Source organism: Arachis duranensis, chromosome 1 (genome assembly GCF_000817695.3).
Source record: "Arachis duranensis cultivar V14167 chromosome 1, aradu.V14167.gnm2.J7QH, whole genome shotgun sequence".
Classification (NCBI taxonomy): domain Eukaryota; kingdom Viridiplantae; phylum Streptophyta; class Magnoliopsida; order Fabales; family Fabaceae; genus Arachis; species Arachis duranensis.
In genome coordinates, this window is record NC_029772.3 from 97,177,524 (window position 1) to 97,198,566 (window position 21,043).

Here is a 21,043-nt window from a genome sequence, read left to right on the forward strand (position 1 = left end):
GACTCGATGGACTCTGACCTTCGGCGGTGCTGGGAGGTGTTGGGAGGGAGGGGGGTCGGCGCTGCCGGGAGGGGCTAGTTGGGCTGGGTTTGGCGTTGTGCTAGGAGGGGTTGGGAGGGATGGGTTTGGCACATCTGGGAGGGTTCCTTTGAATTTGAACATGCTAGGTTAGGGTTAGGAAAATCTGATTTGGGGGTGGGGTAATAATGGGGTTGGGCTAATGGGGTAATGGGTTTTTTAGGTGACCGGTTCAATTCAGTTCGATTAGGGTTTTCAAACGTTAGAATAAAAAATCGAACCGAACCGCAAAAAACAGTAAAACATAATTGTTTTGATTTTTTCGGTTTTTGACTTTTTCGATTCGGTTGGTCGATTTTGTTCGGTTCAGATTGGTTTTGAACACCTCTAATATCAACACCTATAAATAGTTCTTCTATTTCAATGAATCACAAAAAAAATAGATACAGCATTCAAATATTCAAAGAGTAATTATATTTATAATTTTTATGTAACATTTTTGGCCCTCTCCAAATTTGTTTTCAAGCTCCGCCACTGGAGACATCATCGCCGATTAGTGACCGAGACTGATCATCATCTGATCCAACGTAGCCGTCTTCCGTGCCATTAACCGCCACAGATCATCCACCGCGAAGCCACTAACCATTGCAAATCGATCATCCACCGCAAAGGCACAATGCCGCACTCAGTCAAAAGCGGAAGAAGGTCATGCATCACACCATCGAGGAGACCGTCACATGTCCATTGCTGTTTTCCCACAGAGGGTTGCGATGCACATCACGCTAAGGAGGTTGCACATTGTGCCCCCGAGGAGACCGCCACACGTTTGCTGCTGTTGACCCACCAAGGGTTGCGACGGAACGACCAGCTAAGAAGAAGGACGCCGTGCTCTGACTGAATTGCTCTTCTTGGTTTTGGACGATTCTTTTTATAAGTTTTAGATATTTTTTATCTTAAGTTTCGGATTTTTTTTATGTTTTTTTATGTTTCTATTTTTTGGGTTTTGGATTATTTTTTTAATAGTTTTAGATTTTTTTGCTTAGGTTTTAGATGTCCTTTTTCCAATTTTTTGGATGGTTTGTTTGGTTAGGTTTTTGAATTTTTAAAATGATTTTGGATATCTCGTTTTTGTTAGATTTTGGATGCTTTTTTTGTTATGTTTCGTATATTTCTTTTTATTTTGAAATTTTTAAAATAATTTTACAATGATTTTGGATGTTTATTTTTATTTAGTTTTGGATTTTTTTAAAGATTTTGGATGGTTTTTCATTAGATTTTGGATATTTCTTATAATAATTTGAATTGATGTTTCATCTAATAAAATTTGAAAAATATTTTAGATATCTCGTTTTTGCTAAATCTTTGATGTTTCTTTTTGTTACCTTTCGAATGTTCTTTTTATTAGGAATTTTTAAAATAATTTTATAATAATTTTGAATGCTTATTATTATTTAATTTTAGATTTTTTCATTAAGTTTTAGATGTTTGATGTTTCTCATGATAATTTAAATTGATGTTTTCTTTCAAAAAATTTCAAAAAAAAAAATTATTAGTTGGCTGCAATTCGCCGCGCCCTAGTTATTTAGCGGCATGGATTCTAAAATGCTTTTTTTCTCGATTATGTTTCCATAATAATATAAAAGAATGATAAAATATACTTTATGTCATTAATATTTGTGATTTTTTAAAAATATTTTTAATATTTAATTTTATTTTTAATATTTTTTATTTGTGTTAAAAACTTAAAATTATTTCTAGACGCACGTTAATTCTATCAAAATATTAGGAACAAAATAAAAAATATTTAGGAATAATTTTGATATAAATAAAAAATTTAAAAATAAAATTAAATGAAATTAAACGTTATAAGTTAAATATTTGTAAGAAAAAACACAAATATTAAAAATAAAATGTATATTTTATTCTAAAAGAATATATTAAATTGAAAGTAAATCATTATTTTAATTTCAATAATGCAGCTGGTATTCATATACTGGTATATGATAGGTTTTGTTTATCTTTTTGTTCAACAATATCCAAATAATATTAAATGATTAGATGAGAAACAATAAGAGGAGAGTTTTTTTTAAAAAGGAATTGGATAATTTTTAATCTTAAGTATTATAAGCTCATACGCAGTATACACTCTCATACACAATATTTATGAGTTCTCATCCATTACTTGACGCTTTTATCGAATTTCAAATCCAAATATAATATACTAAAACACATTATAATTTACCACTTCAACTAAAGTCCAGCAGGAAGAGGGATATTTGAATAGTTTGGGTCCAATTTTGTTTGTTATCTGTGTCTAGCCCAAGAAATGCTTTGAGCTGTTTGGTTTAATATTATAGGGAGCTTGAAAAAAAAACTAATTTGAGTCGTGAACTCATTTGGTCGCTTAAGCAAGTGTTGTTGAGAATTTGAATTCCACTCTGTGTATACAGTAATTTATTAGCTAGTAACAGACCTAATGAAACTTAGATTTGCAACGAATTAATTCTTAACCTGTCGAATTAAAAAATACTGTAGATAAAAAAAAAACTTATTAAGGATTCTTTAAATGAATTTGTGTAATTTTTTTTAATATTGGCCCACTAAAAATTACAAAGCCAACTGAATAATTAGACATGATTCAGTGCTCTGTTGTTCAGTTTTAAATTTTTTGAAGGCCGTCAATATATACTAACCCTCTTGACAAAGAAAATGATGCCTGGCCCAAAAAAAAAGGTGGTGGTGGTGATGATAAATATAAAAAAATTGATGATAATAAGCAAGAAGTAAAACAAGAAGTTTCCATCACGGTTAAACTATGTTCTAAAATTGAACTTAGTTCCTTATCTAAATGATTACGTTTGTCATTTCTATTTAGTACTTTGTGTTTGGTTTTATAGAGGAAGAGGGGAGTGAGAAAGTTTGGAATTTTTTGGTGAGGGAAGAGCTTGAGAACAAAGGAGCGATGAGGATGTTTGTGAAGAATAATACTCATGATGATATTAAGGTTTATCTGAAGTTGATAAAATGTTAGAAGTTACTGAAATTGCAAGAATTCAATGATGAAAATGCCATTGATGATGTTGATGATGATGGCACATTGGTACTGCTTCCACAGTTATTTCTTCTTCTTTCAGTTTTCCTGTTCTTTTGTTATCAGTTAACGCAAAAATATTTATAAAAGTAAGGCATAAAATAGAGGTCATTTAGTAAAAGAAATTACAAAACAACCCCATAATTAATGAAAAATTTTAAAATTATTCTAGCCTTTAAAGAACCAAAAAATACTTTCACCACCATTTTACTATCCTATTATAGCTTATTGTGTTGAACTGTTGATGCTTTTATGGGATGCTAATAAGAAATTAGTGAACTTGCGCATGTAATATTTGACAACTTGGCTATATCAAAAGAAGGCACATCACATCTACAAGTCATTCCTCCAAAGATACAGGAAAATTGATCCCTGGTTCTTCTTTACACTTCATAGTTCATAAAAAAGGAGAGATTTCCCTGTTTCACAACATGCTGTACTCGTTTAAATTTAATAATATTACAACATAATACTAAGATTTCTTTTTTCTTGTGTTAATGCGATCAACGACATTCTCTTATGGGCCTGTTAGATGGACATTAATGAGATCTTGGACAAATCCTCATTGGATATAAAATTGAAGCGAACTAAGCAAGACAAAACCTTGACCAAAAACCAGAAACTAAGCAAGACAAAAGAAAAATTCTCTTCACCAAGAAAAAATATTGTTACATAAACCGGAGAATGCGGTCCAGGGAAGGGCTGGTCCTCTTAAACAAGCGAAGTGAACAAAAACAAAAACAAGCGAGGAGGTGGGGTGAGTAAAATATACATAGAATACATTACCAAAAAAAAAAGTTCACCGAAAAAAAAAACACATATTACCAAAAAGAGAACATAGAATAAATTAGGTGTATGTAGGAATTTATGGGTCAACTATAAATTCTTACATAGAGCTTTTTGTTTGGGTGCTATTTTTTAAAACGATTTTTTTTAAATAATAATTTTTTAAAAGATTTTTTATAAAATTAAAAGTAATTTTATGTTTGGAATTTTGGATATTTTATGTAAAAAGATTTTTTTATTTATGAATTATGTTGGGATAAAATAAGATTAAAATACTTTTTTCTTCATTTATTATATAAAAAATATTTTTTTAAAGAAAAAATATTTTAAAAAAAGATGTAAATTGTAATTTTTCAAAAAGATATTTTTCTATTCTTCTAATATTTTTATTTTTACTATTAAAAATTTGTTAAATACACTAAAAAATAAAAAAATATTTTTTTATTGAAAAATAATATTTTTTTATCAGTTTAATAGCACTTAAACAACGAATTAGTTCTTGCCTTATCGAATTAGAGAATATCATGCAACAAAAAATACCATTTTTGGGCTAATTTTATTTAGAAATGGATGAAAATTGTGTTATCCACAAAATGGTTATAAATATTACAACTTTTTTGAAGTATATGTATATGATTAGCACCACTTTTTCGAAATGCTTTTTTGAATTGAATTTTAGTGAAAATAATAGAACATTAACTAAGAGTAAAGTATTGTTTTTGTCCTTAATATTTGGAGTAAGTTTTAAAATTGTTTTTAGCGTTTTAATCGTCCTATTTAAGTTTTTAACGTTTTAAAATTGGCTCAATATTATCTTGCAATTAGGGATTCGTTAACAGAATTGACGGCAGGACAACATTGAGACGATTTTGAAACATTAGGGACTTAAATAGAACAAAAACGTTGGGAGAAAAAATGATACATAGAAATAAATTTTAATTTTATCCTTCAATAATATCAATTTTTTACTGTATATAATATTCAATTTTTTTTAATCATATTAAAGTAAATTACACTTAATCACACTACTTTTATTCTATTTTTTATATTTTTATATTAACTTATAACTTTAAGTGTAAATTATAAAAAAATAAATTTATTTAGAATGAAAGTAAAGTGATTAAGTGTAATTTACTTAGATGTGATTAAAAAATAATTGAATACTATATACATTAAAAAAATTGATATTATTAAAGGATAAAACTAAAATTTATTTCTATGTATCGTTTTTGTCCCCAACGTTTTCGTCCTATTTAAGTTCCTAACGTTTCAAAATCGTCTCAATTTTGTCTCGCCGTCAATTCTGTTAACCGAATCCCTAATGGCAGGACAACATTGAGTCAATTGTAAAACGTTAGGGACTTAAATAGGACGACTAAAATGTTAGGGACAACTTTAAGATTTACCCCCAAACATTGAGAACAAAAACGATACTTTATTCTTAAGTAATATAAAAAACATAAAAATTTAGTTATTTTGACTTAGATATTACAAATTTACAATCCACATAGTAAAAACTTACATGTATTATTTTTATATAAAATTGACATTAGATGATTTAATATATCAGATTGAATTATTATCTAATAATTTTTAATTATTAATTTTAAATAAAAAACTCATCAATTCACATAGTAAAAGAATTATAAATTTAACTATGATTTAAATTTTTTATTTTTTATTTTTAATAAATTATTATTTCTATCTATGAAAGTTATAAATGCTAACATTTTCTTAACCCTAATCTCAACACCAATTTTTTAAATTTTGACTTTCATTTTATTCTTTTCATAGATTTCAACATTTTTATCACCAACACTACTACTACCGTCACCACTGACCATCATCCTCATCTTTTTCTTTTTTTATTGTCACAACAAGACCACTATCGCCCACAAGCTACGTTATGTTTCATGCGAGTAAGAATACTCTTGAACCTATGATACCTAAATTTTTATATAACTTTAGACGTCCCACTTTATGTTGAGTCTCTCTCTATTAATACAATCAAGCAATCTTAAATCTCACTTTATCTGTCTTTATTGTTGCTACTACTTTGTAATTTTTCTTCGACATAGTTACAATATTTGTACTCGCAGTCGTCATTGCTATCTCCAAGATCGGCGGTGAAACAGCGACGATTACAGTTTTTCCAAGTGGTGGTGAATTTAAATTTTGACATGACTGGTTTTAGAAAATTCTAACTCTCTCCGCTCATATTTTGGGAGAAAGAAGATAATTGTAGAATAAAATGAAAAAGAAAGTCAAGTAAAAAATGAGGATGACGGTTAGTAGTGGATATTAACGAAGAAAGTAGTGAACCCATAAAAAGAATAAAAAAAAAATTGATATTTCAAAGAGAAGTGTTGAGATTAAAGTTAAAAAAAAAGGATCATTTAAAATGTTTAGATAATTTTCAATGTTTGGTTAATTTTATGGTCCAAAACTCATTTTTTATATATATAACTGTAATTTTCTTTAATAAATAAATTTATCAATATTTAAAATTTTGTGGATAAAAATAATAATTTATTCTTTATTTTTTTTAACATACAAATACAGATACCAACACTAAATTGTGAAAAATATGAAATAATAGATAGATTAAATTGTGATTTGTCATAGTTGAATATTCAAAATTAACAATAAGTATAAGATTGATTGGGATCCTATCATAATGATTATGGCATGAACCCTAAATCGTCAACATTTCCTATTAGTTTACAGTATATTGTTTGCACTTTATGTACAAAATGTTTGGGTGCTGTTTTTTATGTCTGATCTCTCACTCAAAACAAAACACGCCCTTGATGAGTTCAGTGAATGGCCACTCTCTTCTGAACCAACCAGAGTGTACTCTTCTTACTCTTACTCTTTCTCTTACCCAATACCCAACGAAGCAGTTGCAGTTGCAGTTTCAGTGTTGAGGAAGAAGAAAAGATGGAGTGGTGCATGTCAATGCCAAAGGTGGAACTCCATGCTCACCTCAACGGATCCATCAGAGACTCCACTCTCCTGTAATCCCTTTTCTCTATTCCTCTTTGTTTCTTCATCTCCTTCTCCTTCCTCTGACCCCTTTTTTGTTGCACAGAGAACTCGCTAGAGCTTTGGGGGATAAGGGTCTAATAGATTTTTCTCAAGTGGAGCATGTTATCCTTAAGAGTATGCTCTTTTTTTTTCTTCCTATTTTCTTTTTTAATCTTCAGTGTGCCTCTTCATTGTTGTTCAGCTTCATGTTCATTTTGGGACTTATTTTTACCCTTAATAGCTGTTTGATTGTAAAATTATGCACTCTGTTAGTGTTTGTGATATGAGGGACTGTTTGATTGTCACCTTTAGTGTTAGATAGTTACTATTATAGTGTCTTAAGGCTTAATAATGTGGTGGTTATGGTTTTGTAAATACAGATGATCGTTCATTAACTGAGGTATTCAAGTTGTTTGATGTGATCCACATTCTTACTACTGATCACATGACTGTTACAAGAATTGCGAAAGAAGTATGTTTGCTTACTATCCAAATTTTTATGTTACTAGATCCAATGCCTTCAGCCTTTGCATTTATAGAAGTAATTTTCAAATGCAGGTTGTTGAAGATTTCGCATCAGAAAATGTTGTCTATCTCGAATTGAGAACCACCCCAAAGGTAATTAGAAGAGCTTGGTTCTTGATGCGGACTGTTTTTTTTTTTCTATTGATTCGACAGTGAATTTCTCGTAGTAATTCCTTACAGAAAAATGATTCCCAAGGAATGAGCAAACGTTCTTATGTTGAAGCTGTACTGGAAGGGATAAGATCTGTCAGTTCAGTTGATGTGGCTTTGATTCCTTACACTGAGGATCCTAGAAATCTTTTACATCCTCTGTGTGGAGCTACAAATGCTAAATGTAATGGAAATAGTAGGAAGAAAATCTTTGTTAGGCTACTCTTGAGTATTGATCGTAGGGAGACAACAGAATCAGCTATGGAAACTGTAAGCTGAGTAATTTCAACATCCTTGAGTTTGATGATTGCTACTTAATGCCTTTAACACTCCATTTGTTTGTTGCAGGTCAAGCTGGCACTGGAAATGGGGCATCTGGGGGTGGTTGGAATTGACCTATCTGGGAATCCAAAGGTTGGCGAATGGTATGTCAATCTATCAAGGACTCTAGCGTAGCAATTCATTTAAATTTTGTAACGATGCTTTAGATCAAAGTCTCTCTTTATCTTTTGCAGGAAAACATATTTGCCAGCATTGAAATTCGCTAGAGAACAAGGTCTTTCTGTAACCCTTCACTGTGGAGAGGTGCGCCAATCTTTTATTGTACCTGTTACCAGTGGTGATTACCTGACTGGTCTGTTTTTCTTGTTTTGTGCTTTTAGGTTCCTAATTCAAAGGAGATACAAGATATGCTCGATTTTCTTCCCCAGAGGATTGGACATGCTTGTTTCTTTGAGGAGGAACACTGGAGAAAGTTGAAGTCTACTAACATTCCGGTTAGACTTTGCAAGTTCACTAGTCACTTTGTGATAAAATAAGAAAGTGAAAGTGTTATGATAATCAATCAGTTAAAAATATAGTGCATAGCATACTCATCTAATCCATCACATTTGAACATCTGATAGTTTCTAAATTCGAACCGTTTTTATTATCAATACCCAATTTATAAAGAGCTGGGTTACCACATATTTATTGCTTCCTTTATATTTTTCAGGTTGAAATTTGTTTGACATCAAACATAAGGACATTGTCAGTTTCATCAATAGATGCTCACCATTTTGGTAGGTTGTTAAGTTTATTTTTGAAGTTCACGAAATAACATGAATCTTTATTGTTTTTTCAACTCCATGAGATACTTATTGGGGGGTTTTGGGGGGTGCTGGAGGAGGAGGATTGTTGAAAATTACCCTGTTGATTAGTAAGATGAACCATGCATACTAGACTTTGGTCTTTAACATCATTCTGCTGCTGATACAGTTGATTTGTATAACGCGAAACATCCTCTAGTCCTGTGTACCGATGACTCGGGTGTTTTCTCAACCAGTCTCTCCAACGAATACAAAATTGCTGCTTCTTCATTGGGTATGTTTCATTTTTACTCTTGCAGCCAGTGGAACTGAAACTAGCAGGTAAACTATGCTAACTGCTTGGTTGTTTGTTTGTTCATTTGAATGTTATGTAGGCCTTGGAAGGAAGCAAATGTTTGAGCTATCAAAGAATTCTGTTGAGTTTATATTTGCAGATAATGTTGTAAAGGATGAATTAAGGGAAATTTTTAATTCAGCTGCAAAGAATCTGGAACTCTAGGTATAATTTCATCCAAAGGGAGTATGTATTTAGGTCATAGGTCCATTATGAGTTATTATGAGTTAGACCGTTATTGTAGATCGAAATTATGGTAGCATTCTTATATTTGACCATTTGAGATGAGCAACTGTGAACTTGTCCATGATGCATTGCACCAGAAATTGTTCCATGCTTATGGAGTAATTAGATGGATTATGTTTCATTCATTTGTAGAGTTAAACTTTAAATAAACTAGAGTGGGACCCGCGCAATGCGCGGAGAGATAAATTATTTATACTATATAATATATTTTAATAAATGTTATATTAAAAATATTTTAGAGAACATATTATAAATAGATTTTGAATTTATTTATTTTTAAAAAAGACAAGTTATTTATATTAGAGTTATACAAAACTGCATTTTTTTTTCATTTTTTGATTTGCATTAATGGCTACACTTTGTCTTTTCTTGCGGTTTTTTTATTTGTAAATAATGAAAAAAAATAAATGAACGAGAATGAAAAATATATAAAAATGTTATATTAAATTTAAAAAATTTTTGGCAATTAGTATAAGAGATTAAGAAATGAAGAGTAGTAAGAGTTTTAATATGTATAAGTTGTAGAATTTGAATATTTGTAACTGAAATTTTTTATAATTATTATTACTATGACACTTTTAATGTATGTTTATTGCATTTAATTAGTACTTGATGTTTCAATTGAATAATAATAGATAAGAGTTTTTTGTTTTAATTTTTTTAAAACATTTTATTAAATAGTGATTGGTTGATTTTCATCTAGCAATTTTGGGTATTAACTCTTCTAGTCTGTCATTACCACTGCAAATCCTTCTACAACAAAGAGAACAAGACATATAGTCAAAGAATGATAATCCATTCTAAGTAAATTGTGGAAGCAATACGGCACATGTGGAATAACAATTTGAAAAAGAAGAACGCGTAAATGTAAATTGTGGAAGAAGTACTCCACATAAAAAATAACAATTTATAATTTGATGATGAAATATTACAATCGAATTAATTTTGGTTGTGACTGTTGGACAGAACCGTTTACAAAGCTTCTCTAACATTGAAAATAGTGGCTCATTCTCTACCAATAACGTTAGTCGCTGCAATGTGTTGAGGTTCCACTCGAGCAATAACTCATTGCAGCCTCCTTAGGGTAAGTCTTTAAGCATAAATCGTGGTTGGGTTTTGAGGGTCTTCAAATAGCCTATAAATCGCGTCAGGTTTGAGAGGTTTCGCTTTAACCCATAAGTCGTTGCACGCCTTTGTATTTCAGCACAAAATCACTTGAATCCTTCTAAGGTGGGACGATTTATGCGTAACATGTAATCTTGGGTGGCTTAGCATGATTTACTTCTAATTTTCCTAAGCCATGTATGTATGAATTGTTCTAGAGTCCCATGTTTAACATATTATATAACCCTTATTACTCTATAACAAGTTATATAATATTATAAAGAGGATAAACACATTTCAAAATTTGTTAATATAAAATATAACTATTATTAATATAGTATTATGTTATTAAATGTGAATAATTTTGTTTTGGTATTTAATTGAATGCGAGTATAAAATTGTTTTATAATGAGAAAATTAAATTTTATTTTTATGTTAGTAATTAATTTTTTGTATCTATCCATATAATATAGTCCTAGTTTCCCTTTATAGATTAATTAAGCCATTACTTGTTATTAAAGTTTTGAAGCTTAGGCTTGACTTTATATCTCGTTGGACGTTGGCATGTGTAAACAAAAAACAAAAATTGCATGCAAAATATAAGATTTAGGGACCAAATCAACAGTATAAATAATTAAATACTACTTCAAGGTTTCTAGATATCTTGAGCTTTTTGGATTTAAATTTAACAATAAACATCTTTTTTTTCTTCTTAAATTTAAATAAAAAGTTTGGTACCGAAGTTTTCGCGTTTTGCAGAAGAGACGACCATGGCTTCCCTTCCTTCGAGTGTAGTTAATTGAATTCAAATTCAAATGCTCTGCCTAATGTTTAATATTTTGCTAGCTTGTATTCCAAGATTTTATAATTTAGAAAAAGAAACAATTAAATGCTGAAACATCGTTGAAACTTAAAAGACTTAAAAAGTAGGATTGGTCAGTGATTTTCTGCCGAACATTGCCGCTTCAAAATCATTCTGAGATTATCGTTTCGTTGAATCATCAATAACCAATTTCGGCATTTGGAATTCAGCAATAATCGGATTCGAATTCTGTGTAAGAACCAGCAACGTAATTTCGGTTTCCTTCACCGATTCGCGATGGCATAACTGAATCCCCGAATCGGCGGTTGCGATCCTCAGAACAATGTCTTGGGGATTGGGATGGAAGAGGCCGTCGGAGATTTTCCGCCTCACTCTCAACTATGGCAACGACGATCTGACGGAAAATCTCGGCCGCGACTCGAGCACGTACCATTCGGCCTCGTCTTCGACGTCTTCGTCATTCTCCTCTTCCCCTACCGCCTTGAAGGATCAGGAGCTAGGGTTCCGCATTGAATTAGATTGGTCGGCAACGGAGGATGAGGAGCAGGCTGCGCTGAAGCTTCAGTCGCAGCTCATGGTGGCTCTGCCGATGACGCAGGACACCGTGGTGGTGGAACTGAGGCCTCGGGATCCGGAAGATGATGCATATAATACGGTGAATTTGGATATGAAGGTTGTGAAGAAGAGAGATCCTCTCAGGGCGGTCACGATGATCAAGGCTGTTGGCTCCGGCCAGCAGAGCGATGGCACCGGTGTTTTGATTCGATTGTTTCGCTCTGATTTGTCGTCTCCTGCAGCGTCCCCGCTTCCACCGCGAGTTGCTGATTACGGCGACCATTGGAAGAGTTTTTCGGTGCTTACAATTTCCGGCTGTGGCTTGTCAGTGAGTATTTGTTATTGCAAGTCTCTTGTCAAGTTATATCTTAAAAAATTTCCATATAATATTTAAAGACAATAATATGGTGGTTTTATTTTGCTTCTCTTCAGTACTAATAAGATAATAGTGCAAATATGTTTGCCTGTCTTATTTTATTCTACTTGTTTAATCCTGTGCTCAGAAAGCTCCTTAAATTTTATGATTTTATTGGAAGTCATCTAGTTGAGTTGTTTGTAACAAGTCATGCACAGGTATTTCCAGTAGAGCTTACTCGGTTACCAAATTTGGAGAAACTTTATCTTGATAACAACAAGCTAACTGTCTTGCCACCTGAGCTTGGGGAGCTTAGACGCTTAAAAGTGCTATCCGCTGACAACAACATGCTTGTCTCGGTGCCTGGTAAGCTTTTAATTGTCCGAATTATTTCCATGGAAAGATAGCAATTCACTAGTAACTTTTTATCGGTGTACTTAGAAGAGCTGTATGAAGTTTTTTGGATCATCTACAAACTATACTTTAATCCCTGCGCTACATTGCCTTAAAGTAACTGAAGTAACAAGCCATGCTAGATATGTTGTGAAGCTCTAGTCTGAACGCAACATAGAAAGCACAAATGAAATGCAAGCTCTAGCCCTCCTCTTTATCAATGCATTCAAAAAAGAATCAAGGGCTGTATCTGATGTCCAGTCCTATATAGCATATATAAATTACATCTTCCCTAAAGTAACTTGGTCTTAAGGATTAACATTTCTCGCAAAAATGCTCATTTGAGACAGTGTGTGCAGTTGGTTGAATTGTCACTGGAATACAACAAGCTTGTTCGGCCTCTTCTTGATTTCAGGTTATTTATTTATTTATTTATTAGCTGAGAACCTATGAAGTTGTTTAGGCTCCAAGTAATCTTATTGTTTGACATATGGCAGGGCTATGGCTGAGTTACGGGTTCTAAGGCTATTTGGAAATCCTCTTGAGTTTCTTCCAGAAATTTTGCCACTCAGAAAACTTAGGCACCTTACTCTTGCAAACATTAGGGTTGTAGCAGATGAAAAATTGAGATCAGTGAATGTGGAAATAGAGGTAATATTTCTCCAACTACCTAGACTAATACCTGGCAGTGACAATATTCTCTTAATAACATTTAATGTATTTCAGTCAAACATGTTTTTTCCTTGTCATTGCAGATGGAAAACAGTTCTTATTTTGTAGCATCCAGGCATAAGCTCAGTGCCGCATTCTCTCTTATATTCCGTTTTTCTTCATGTCATCACCCTTTACTGGCATCAGCACTAGGAAAGATAATGCAAGATGAAGGAAATAGAGTTTTTGTTGGTAAAGATGAGAATGCAGTGCGGCAGCTTATAAGTATGATAACTAGTGACAACTGTCATGTGGTATGTTTTAAAAGGTTTAAACATTATGGGTTCTTTTATCTATTCTACTGCCATCGGTGGCGTGATCATTCTCAATATTTACAGGTTGGACAAGCATGCTCTGCTCTTTCAGCCCTTGCCTCTGATGATTCTGTTGCATTGCAGCTGATGAGAGCGGACATCATGAGACCAATTGGAACAGTTCTGAAATCTGCTTGCCGGGAAGACTTGATATCTGTATTGCAAGTTGTGGTCAAGTTGGCTTTCACATCTAATACTGTGGCTGAGAAGATGTTGACCAAAGATGTTTTGAAATCTTTGAAAATTTTATGCGCCCATAAAGATCCAGAGGCATGTTTGTTTCTTTTCTGATATAACTATTTGATTCATTTGGTTATGGTTCTTGATTTTATAATTTACATTTCTTTAGGTACAAAAGCTAGCTCTTTTAGCTGTTGGGAATTTGGCCTTCAGTCTGGAGAATCGTCAAATACTTGTTACTTCTGAAAGTTTACGAGAGCTTCTGTTACGCCTGGCTGTTGTAACTGAACCGCGTGTTTATAAAGCTGCAGCTCGTGCTTTGGCAATTCTTGGTTTGTTCTGGATGTAAAATTATCTATATATTCTAAGATGTTCTATCCCAATAATAAGCTTCTTCATGTTATGGTTTTGTAGGAGAGAATGAAAATCTAAGGCGTGCTATAAGAGGGAGAAAAGTGGCAAAGCAAGGCCTTCGCATACTCTCAATGGATGGAGGTGGAATGAAAGGTCTAGCAACTGTAAAAATGTTAAAGGAAATTGAGAAGGGTACCGGAAAACGAATACATGAGTTGTTTGATTTAATATGTGGCACATCCACAGGTGGTATGCTCGCTGTTGCCCTTGGGATTAAGTTAATGACTTTGGAAGAATGTGAAGATATATACAAAAATCTAGGTTAGGGTGTTTCTTAAGAATCAACATGCACTACTTTGCTAATTGGTCTGTTTATTTTCCTGCAATTCTAGAATCTAGATAAACTGATTCAATGACATTTTTAAACAGGGAAGCTTGTTTTTGCTGAGCCTTCTCCCAAGGAGAATGAATCAGCAACTTGGAGGGAAAAGTTAGATCAACTCTATAAGAGTTCATCACAGAGTTTTAGAGTTGTTGTTCATGGATCAAAAGTATGCACTTTTTAATTTTCATTGGCAAATTATTATTATTATTATTATTATTATTATTATTATTATTATTAATAGTTCATTCATTTGCCCGAAGTTGTTTGCTTTGTATAGTTTATATAGCCATGTCAATCAACTATTTCAATTTCTACCCTAAAAGAGAATCATGACTTAATTGTCTTGCAGCACGGTGCAGATCTGTATGAGAGCTTATTGAAGGAAATGTGCGCTGATGAGGATGGTGATCTATTGATAGATTCTGCTGTGAAAAATGTGCCCAAAGTTTTTGTTGTGTCAACCTTGGTGAGCATGATGCCTGCACAGCCCTTCATATTTCGCAACTATCAGGTATGAGTATTTTCAATGCTGTCTATTTTGGCTATTGGCCTACACTTGTTTGTGGCTGCTAATGTATTATTTCTTAATAATCTTTCATTATCTTGCCTCCTATGTCTTTACTTCTATCTAAATTGCAGTACCCTACTGGTACACCGGAGGTGACTCTTGCAACGTCAGAAAGCTCTGGGGTCGTATTAGTGTCACCTACAGATGCACAAGTTGGCTATACTTATAAGCGCAGTGCATTCATTGGAAGTTGTAAGCATCAGATATGGAAGGCTATCAGAGCTTCATCAGCTGCTCCTTATTATCTTGATGATTTCTCAGATGGTACTGAATGCTCTGTTATTGTTTACATCAGTTGGTTGTATTTAAGTTTTCATTATTGACATATGTCTTCTCATCGTGGAATGTGACTTAAGATGTAAACCGCTGGCAAGACGGGGCAATAGTAGCAAACAATCCAACAATTTTTGCCATAAGAGAAGCACAACTTCTGTGGCCCGACACAAAAATTGACTGTCTGGTTTCTGTAGGGTGTGGTGATGTTCCACCAAGGGTAATTACTCTTCTCTGTTTTGGTTCTGCTATTTATTCAGTATTCGTGAAAGAAGATCAAGGGTTTTGATGATTATTTTAATGGCACACTTGCTTTTTTAGTTTTGTCGACATAAAAACCAGACAGAATGTGATTAGTAATTTCAATTTTAGAGGGTATGTCATTGACAATTAAGCATAGTTAATATTTGATTGTCAAACACTTATGCTGTTTTAGATGCGAAAAGGTGGTTGGCGGTATCTGGACACTGGACAGGTGTTGATAGAGAGTTCATGCTCTGTTGACCGGGTGGAGGAAGCTTTAAGTACATTGCTACCTATGCTTCCTGAGATACAGTATTTTCGTTTCAATCCAGGTATTGTGCTTGTGTTTTGGACTTTGCACTTTGCAGTGCTGGAATGGAAGAATCTTTCTACCAATCTTATTACCATGAATTTTTCATCAATTTGCTATTCTACTTCAGTTTTTATTTTCTTTCCTTTTTCCTGGGTAGATAGAGAAATATCTTTAGACAGGACCGATTCTTGACAAGTAGCTTCACTTCTCAAGAAATGATCTTGTGGTTTTCCTTGCAGTTGATGAACGTTGTGATATGGAACTTGATGCAACAGATCCAACTATCTGGCTGAAGTTGGAATCTTGCGTTGAAGAATACATAGAAAAGAATCATCAGGCATTTGGAAATGCCTGCGAGAGATTGCTTCTTCCTTCTCAGCATGACCGGAAGTGGTTAGAAAATTTGAGATCCAAATCATCCCTGACAAATGAGTCTAATGAGGGTATAGTTGCTTATATATTGTTTTTTCTGTGAGGTTTGACTTCCCTCGATCCCCTTAAAATTTAAGATTTTTTATTTTCTATTTTTCAGGTAACAGTAGTCCCACTTTAGGGTGGAGGCGTAATGTACTACTTGTTGAAGCTTCACACAGTCCAGATTCCGGAAGTGTGATTAACCATGCCCGGGTGCTAGAGTCATTTTGTGCTCGTAACGGAATAAGATTTTCCCTTATGCGCGGTTTGTCTGAGACTCTAAAGAAAGTGCCATCGCCAACAAATCTATCTCCATATGCATCTCCTGTTTTCCCTTCTAGCCCACGTCGGTATAGTCCTGATTCTCAGAGGATTGGACGGATTGATCCGGTCCCCGCTTTAAGTTTAGACAGTCAATTAGGAAAACCAACTACATCACCTCCAGTTTCTCCTCGAGGACTTAGACTGCTATCTTCACCTGTCAGGCAATTGCATGACAAATTGCAAAATACACCACAAGTGGGTGTTGTACATTTGGCTCTTCAGAGTAACTCAGATGGCTTGATAATGAGGTATTTGTTATTATTTTTAATGTTTTTCTATTCATGATCACCTTTTATTCTTCTATATGTGGATGGAAGCATGATGTTACTGGCTTTTCATTTAGCTGGCACAATGATGTATTTGTGGTTGCCGAACCTGGAGAGCTTGCTACGAAGTTTGTAGAAAGTGTTAAACTCAGTTTGTTGTCAACAATGAGAAATCACCGCAGAAAGGGAGCAGCTCTCCTGGCCAATATATCCACTGTTTCTGATCTTGTTGCCTTCAAGTCTTATTTCCACATAGGAGGCATTGTCCACCGCTATCTAGGCTGTCAAACCATAGTATGTTCTCTTCACCTTATCCTTTGCATAACTTCTTAAAATCAACTTAGTGCATCCATTAGAAAATTGAGTTTGGATATCTTTATGAAGGTTGTGGAAGATGATCGAGAAATTAGTTCATATATGTTTCGTAGGACTGTACCGTCTATGCAACTATCACCGAACGACGTAAGATGGATGGTATGTGCATTGCTTTCACTTTCATTTTCATATTGTCATTATATTTGTCACTTTTATGCTTACGAAGTTTGAGGTCTTTAAGGGTTATGTTGTGCTGGGCCTGGGACAGCTTTCTTATAGCTTAATATGCCTTTGATATTAATTCATTAATTATAAAAAAGGGGGTATTTTTTGCAATCCCCTCTGGATATAAGTCTACCATGACATGAACTCCGGCTGATTTTGTAAAGCATCTGTACTGTGTGAGTCAGTAGAATTTAATTTTGTACAGCCATAATTTCGACCATTATGGTGAATGTTTCTATGAGCCAAACGTTTATCTTTTGGCATACTTTTCCCAGATGCAGTGGAGTTTGTGCTGTGTGATATCTGTGTTCCACTGCATAACCACACTTTCACCGGGGTAGCTACTAGCTACAGGGAGGGAGCAGATAAATTGCTAACCATTTTTAAATTAGAGGAATGTAGGCCATCAGAATTTATTGTTTTTGGTCATTAGTTAGCCATCAATATTTAAAAATATGGAATAAAATATGTTGTTGAATTACTAGATTAAAGGAACTAGACTAAATAAATTGAGTTGATGGTTAGGTGATGACCAAAAGCCATAAATTCAGATGGCCCCCTAGATTTCTTTTTAAATTATGTTGTGTCATATATTGGAAAATTTCCAACTAGTTTACATTTTGTACATTCTAACTGGTGCTCTGCATAGATTGGAGCTTGGAGAGACAGAATCATAATATGCACAGGGACATATGGACCTACTCCTGCTCTTGTTAAGGCCTTTATGGATGGCGGTGCCAAAGCTGTTGTATGTCCTTCAAATGAACCCCCACTGTCTCAGGTGACCTTTGATGATAACGGAGAGTTGAATGTGATGGAAAATGGAAGGTTTGAACTTGGAGAGGATGAAGCGGATGATGATGTCACACCCGCCAGTCCAGAAAGTGACTGGGAAGATAGTGACGTGGAGAAAAACGGGACCAAGATCTCATCATTATTTGACAATGATGAAGAGGAACTGTCACAATTTATCTGTGAGTTGTATAAATCATTGTTCAGGGAGGGTGCTAGTGTCCTTGTTGCTTTCCAAGAAGCTCTGGCCTCGCATCGAAGATTGGGGTATGCGTGCCATCTCCCCAGTATAGATTAATTTGTTTAATTATTTTTAATAAAACTAATTATAATGATAATAAGATATTAGCATGACATGAACGGTTATAATAAATACAAACACAGAGGATATATACATCAACACATGTACAGAGGATGCGAAGCATCTGTGAAGTTGGAGATATGCTCCTGTAGAATTACATTCTACATTCAATTTTGACGCTGGTTAAGATGTTCTTAGATGCAATTGTTCAAATACTCCTGGTAAAGCTTTGCTAGCCAGATCGTCTGTAATTAAAGTACTCTTATAAATACTGGCTAAACTTTTTACATGTTCCATAGCGAATCGTTTCTATTTTCGTAAGAACCTTTTTATCAAATAAAGGTTGCTGTCCTTCTCCAACCTCCATCAGTTCCTACATAGACACCTTAGAGCATATTAATAATACGGAAAAAATCCTCTAAAGATGAGGAGAATTGTAACTTGATAAAATAATTTAAGAGTGATTAGACTCTCAAATTTTCACTTTAGAGGAGTTGATCCTAATAATATATATATTTTTTTCAAACATCATAATCAAATTGCTGACACAGAATTTCAGATACTAGAGATTGTTGAACACGTTACTTGTTATGCTATATTTACTTCTGATTTATTTAGGTCTTAAATTACTTGCATGTGTAACGAAAATGAATTCTTTTAAATTTTTTTAATAATTAAGGGAGTAAAATATGATCTTTTATTATTAATTTTATAAGTGGGATTAAGAGAAAATATGAAAAAGAGAACATTAAAAGGTTAAAGATCACACTTTACTTCTTCAATTTTTTTTTAACAATTAATTTTCGTGGCTTTAACATGTGTCCTATTCAATTACCAGCTGACTAATATTATTTCTGTCATTGAGGTGAATAAATGTGCAAAATGTTCATCTTTTTGGCAAAACAATGTGCATAATTTTAATTTTCAAATTAATAGAATAATAAACAACAATTATTGATAGAAAAAGAATCTTGAAAGTTGAGATCCGCTTATTCTTTTTCGTGTGTGAGAGAGAGATATGTATTTTAGAATGATGTGAGATGTTGCTATGGCTTATACAAATCGGTGCCTCCGATTTGTTTCATTTTTTAAATCAACACTCACAAATCGGATTTGAAAATAAAAAAAAAAATTTAATGTTGAAATCGGATTATCTGATTTTTATTTCTTTAAACAAATCGGATCCTCTGATTTGTAGTTTATTTTTTTCTTTAAATAAATCGAACCGTCCGATTTGAATAATATCAATAAAAAAAACACCATATAAAAAAAACACCTCATCTTCCAATAACAATATTACACATAAATTTAATCGATATAAAAAAAAATTAAGTTGTAGTGGGGATATTATGATTATGAGCAAACACAGCAGGACCCTCATACCCAAAAAGGACACGACAAGACAGCGAAAGATCAATCTCTTCCCCTTTCCTTTAGCCAAGGCATGATTGGCGGAAGGTAACTTGGATCCGCACACATAAATAATGAAATCATTATTAAGTTGAGCGCCGTAGACTGTAGTAGTCTCAACTCTCAACTCTAAAGTATCCTAATACAGCAAATCTTTATGATGATTTTTACGGTAAAAACAACACCAAGCCATTTTCTTACGTGACATTATCAGTAATTCTTGTACCAAGACTTGTGTCCATTAGAAGCTAGCTATTATAGTCTCAGAAGTCAAAGGGTAAAGCGTGATGCCCGTAACATAAGCGAGTTTCCAATCAGGGAAGCTCTTGCTTTTCATAAAGCTTTTTATCGTCTACAATAGTGGTAATAAGGGATGATCAAAAGGGGATGCTTTTATTGAAACTGAAACTTAGAGAACCATGACACAATTTTCTTCATATAGAAATAAATTAAACCTTCTTCAGTAGAACCAAATTCCCACATAGAATATGTCTGCTCCTGCAGCTCCAGTTGCTATAGGCACAAGAGGCACGATTGGATCTCTTGTAAAGAAGGAAATTGAGTACTTCACAAAGTTTGATTTAGATAAACGAGGGAATTCACATAAGCCTCATCAGCCACACCTCGTGGACATGGTTTCCACCACGTTCAGGACTAGTTTCTGGGTGTTGCTAATGACAGGGAAGAAGAGGAAGCGAAGAAGCACAAATGGGTTCCTCCCAAGAATGTGTTCTGTTTCACAAGTGGCAGAAAGCAATATTCCAATGAACAGAATTCCTGGTTACAACTATAGGATCCTCAAGAACGATGTCGATAACTTGCAACTCTGATTGACTTTCTGCATTACATGCCATGAAGCATGCATGCATGTTCATCTTATCTTTGTCACGTGTTGTTATCACATTGAGCCATTTTCTTGTTATCTTGAGCTTCATGTATTTCTATTTCTCTGCAATCTCGTTGGTGATTTGGGACGGCCAAGAAGAAAAATGAATAATCAGATCATATCATAGGACAGGGAAGGAATGCCATGCCTGTTGGTTAATGAATCTTGCGTTTATGTGACCAATTTGTATTCAATATTCATCAAACCTAATACTAAACAACGCATGAACTATAAATGATTTATTATACCTGCTCATAATTGCTGGCATGAATAT

At 33.6% G+C, this 21,043-nt stretch overlaps 3 protein-coding genes across 3 annotated transcripts; all 3 read left to right on the forward strand.

Annotated features, from left to right (window-relative positions):
- The first annotated feature begins 6,570 nt into the window (after positions 1–6,570).
- LOC107466815 (N6-mAMP deaminase) lies at positions 6,571–9,421 on the forward strand. Its single transcript, XM_016085816.3, has 11 exons — positions 6,571–6,912; positions 6,987–7,057; positions 7,303–7,394; positions 7,481–7,540; positions 7,628–7,867; positions 7,946–8,022; positions 8,113–8,182; positions 8,260–8,373; positions 8,592–8,658; positions 8,855–8,959; positions 9,060–9,421. The coding sequence occupies exons 1-11, from the start codon at positions 6,836–6,838 to the stop codon at positions 9,182–9,184; spliced, it is 1,098 nt and encodes a 365-aa protein (XP_015941302.1). The 5' UTR covers positions 6,571–6,835; the 3' UTR covers positions 9,185–9,421.
- Positions 9,422–11,090: 1,669 nt separating this feature from the next.
- LOC107466804 (phospholipase A I-like) lies at positions 11,091–18,845 on the forward strand. The gene is made up of 18 exons (XM_052254601.1): positions 11,091–12,075; positions 12,321–12,482; positions 12,846–12,910; positions 12,993–13,146; positions 13,251–13,460; positions 13,545–13,790; positions 13,870–14,032; positions 14,115–14,375; positions 14,484–14,605; positions 14,789–14,950; positions 15,079–15,271; positions 15,364–15,500; positions 15,717–15,855; positions 16,076–16,279; positions 16,369–16,822; positions 16,918–17,134; positions 17,225–17,314; positions 18,030–18,845. Exons 1-18 carry the CDS (start codon positions 11,515–11,517, stop codon positions 18,468–18,470), a joined length of 3,981 nt encoding a protein of 1,326 aa, XP_052110561.1. The 5' UTR covers positions 11,091–11,514; the 3' UTR covers positions 18,471–18,845.
- Positions 18,846–20,306: 1,461 nt separating this feature from the next.
- On the forward strand, positions 20,307–21,027 carry LOC107467509 (uncharacterized). The gene has a single exon (XM_016086634.3). It carries the CDS (start codon positions 20,372–20,374, stop codon positions 20,711–20,713), a length of 342 nt encoding a protein of 113 aa, XP_015942120.1. The 5' UTR covers positions 20,307–20,371; the 3' UTR covers positions 20,714–21,027.
- The last annotated feature ends 16 nt before the right edge of the window (positions 21,028–21,043 follow it).

What these genes read in the sequence shown, in the direction of transcription:
- LOC107466804 (XM_052254601.1), top strand. Translation starts at nt 11,515, where the DNA reads ATGTCTTGGGGATTGGGATGGAAGAGGCCGTCGGAGATTTTCCGCCTC. An exon ending in TGCCTGGTAAGCTTTTAATT is followed by an intron (nt 12,483 to 12,845) that starts GTCCGAATTATT and finishes CATTTGAGACAG; the next exon opens with TGTGTGCAGTTGGTTGAATT. An exon ending in CGGCCTCTTCTTGATTTCAG is followed by an intron (nt 12,911 to 12,992) that starts GTTATTTATTTA and finishes GACATATGGCAG; the next exon opens with GGCTATGGCTGAGTTACGGG.
- LOC107466815 (XM_016085816.3), top strand. Translation starts at nt 6,836, where the DNA reads ATGGAGTGGTGCATGTCAATGCCAAAGGTGGAACTCCATGCTCACCTC. An exon ending in ATCAGAGACTCCACTCTCCT is followed by an intron (nt 6,913 to 6,986) that starts GTAATCCCTTTT and finishes TTTGTTGCACAG; the next exon opens with AGAACTCGCTAGAGCTTTGG. An exon ending in GGAGCATGTTATCCTTAAGA is followed by an intron (nt 7,058 to 7,302) that starts GTATGCTCTTTT and finishes TTGTAAATACAG; the next exon opens with ATGATCGTTCATTAACTGAG.
- LOC107467509 (XM_016086634.3), top strand. Translation starts at nt 20,372, where the DNA reads ATGTCTGCTCCTGCAGCTCCAGTTGCTATAGGCACAAGAGGCACGATT.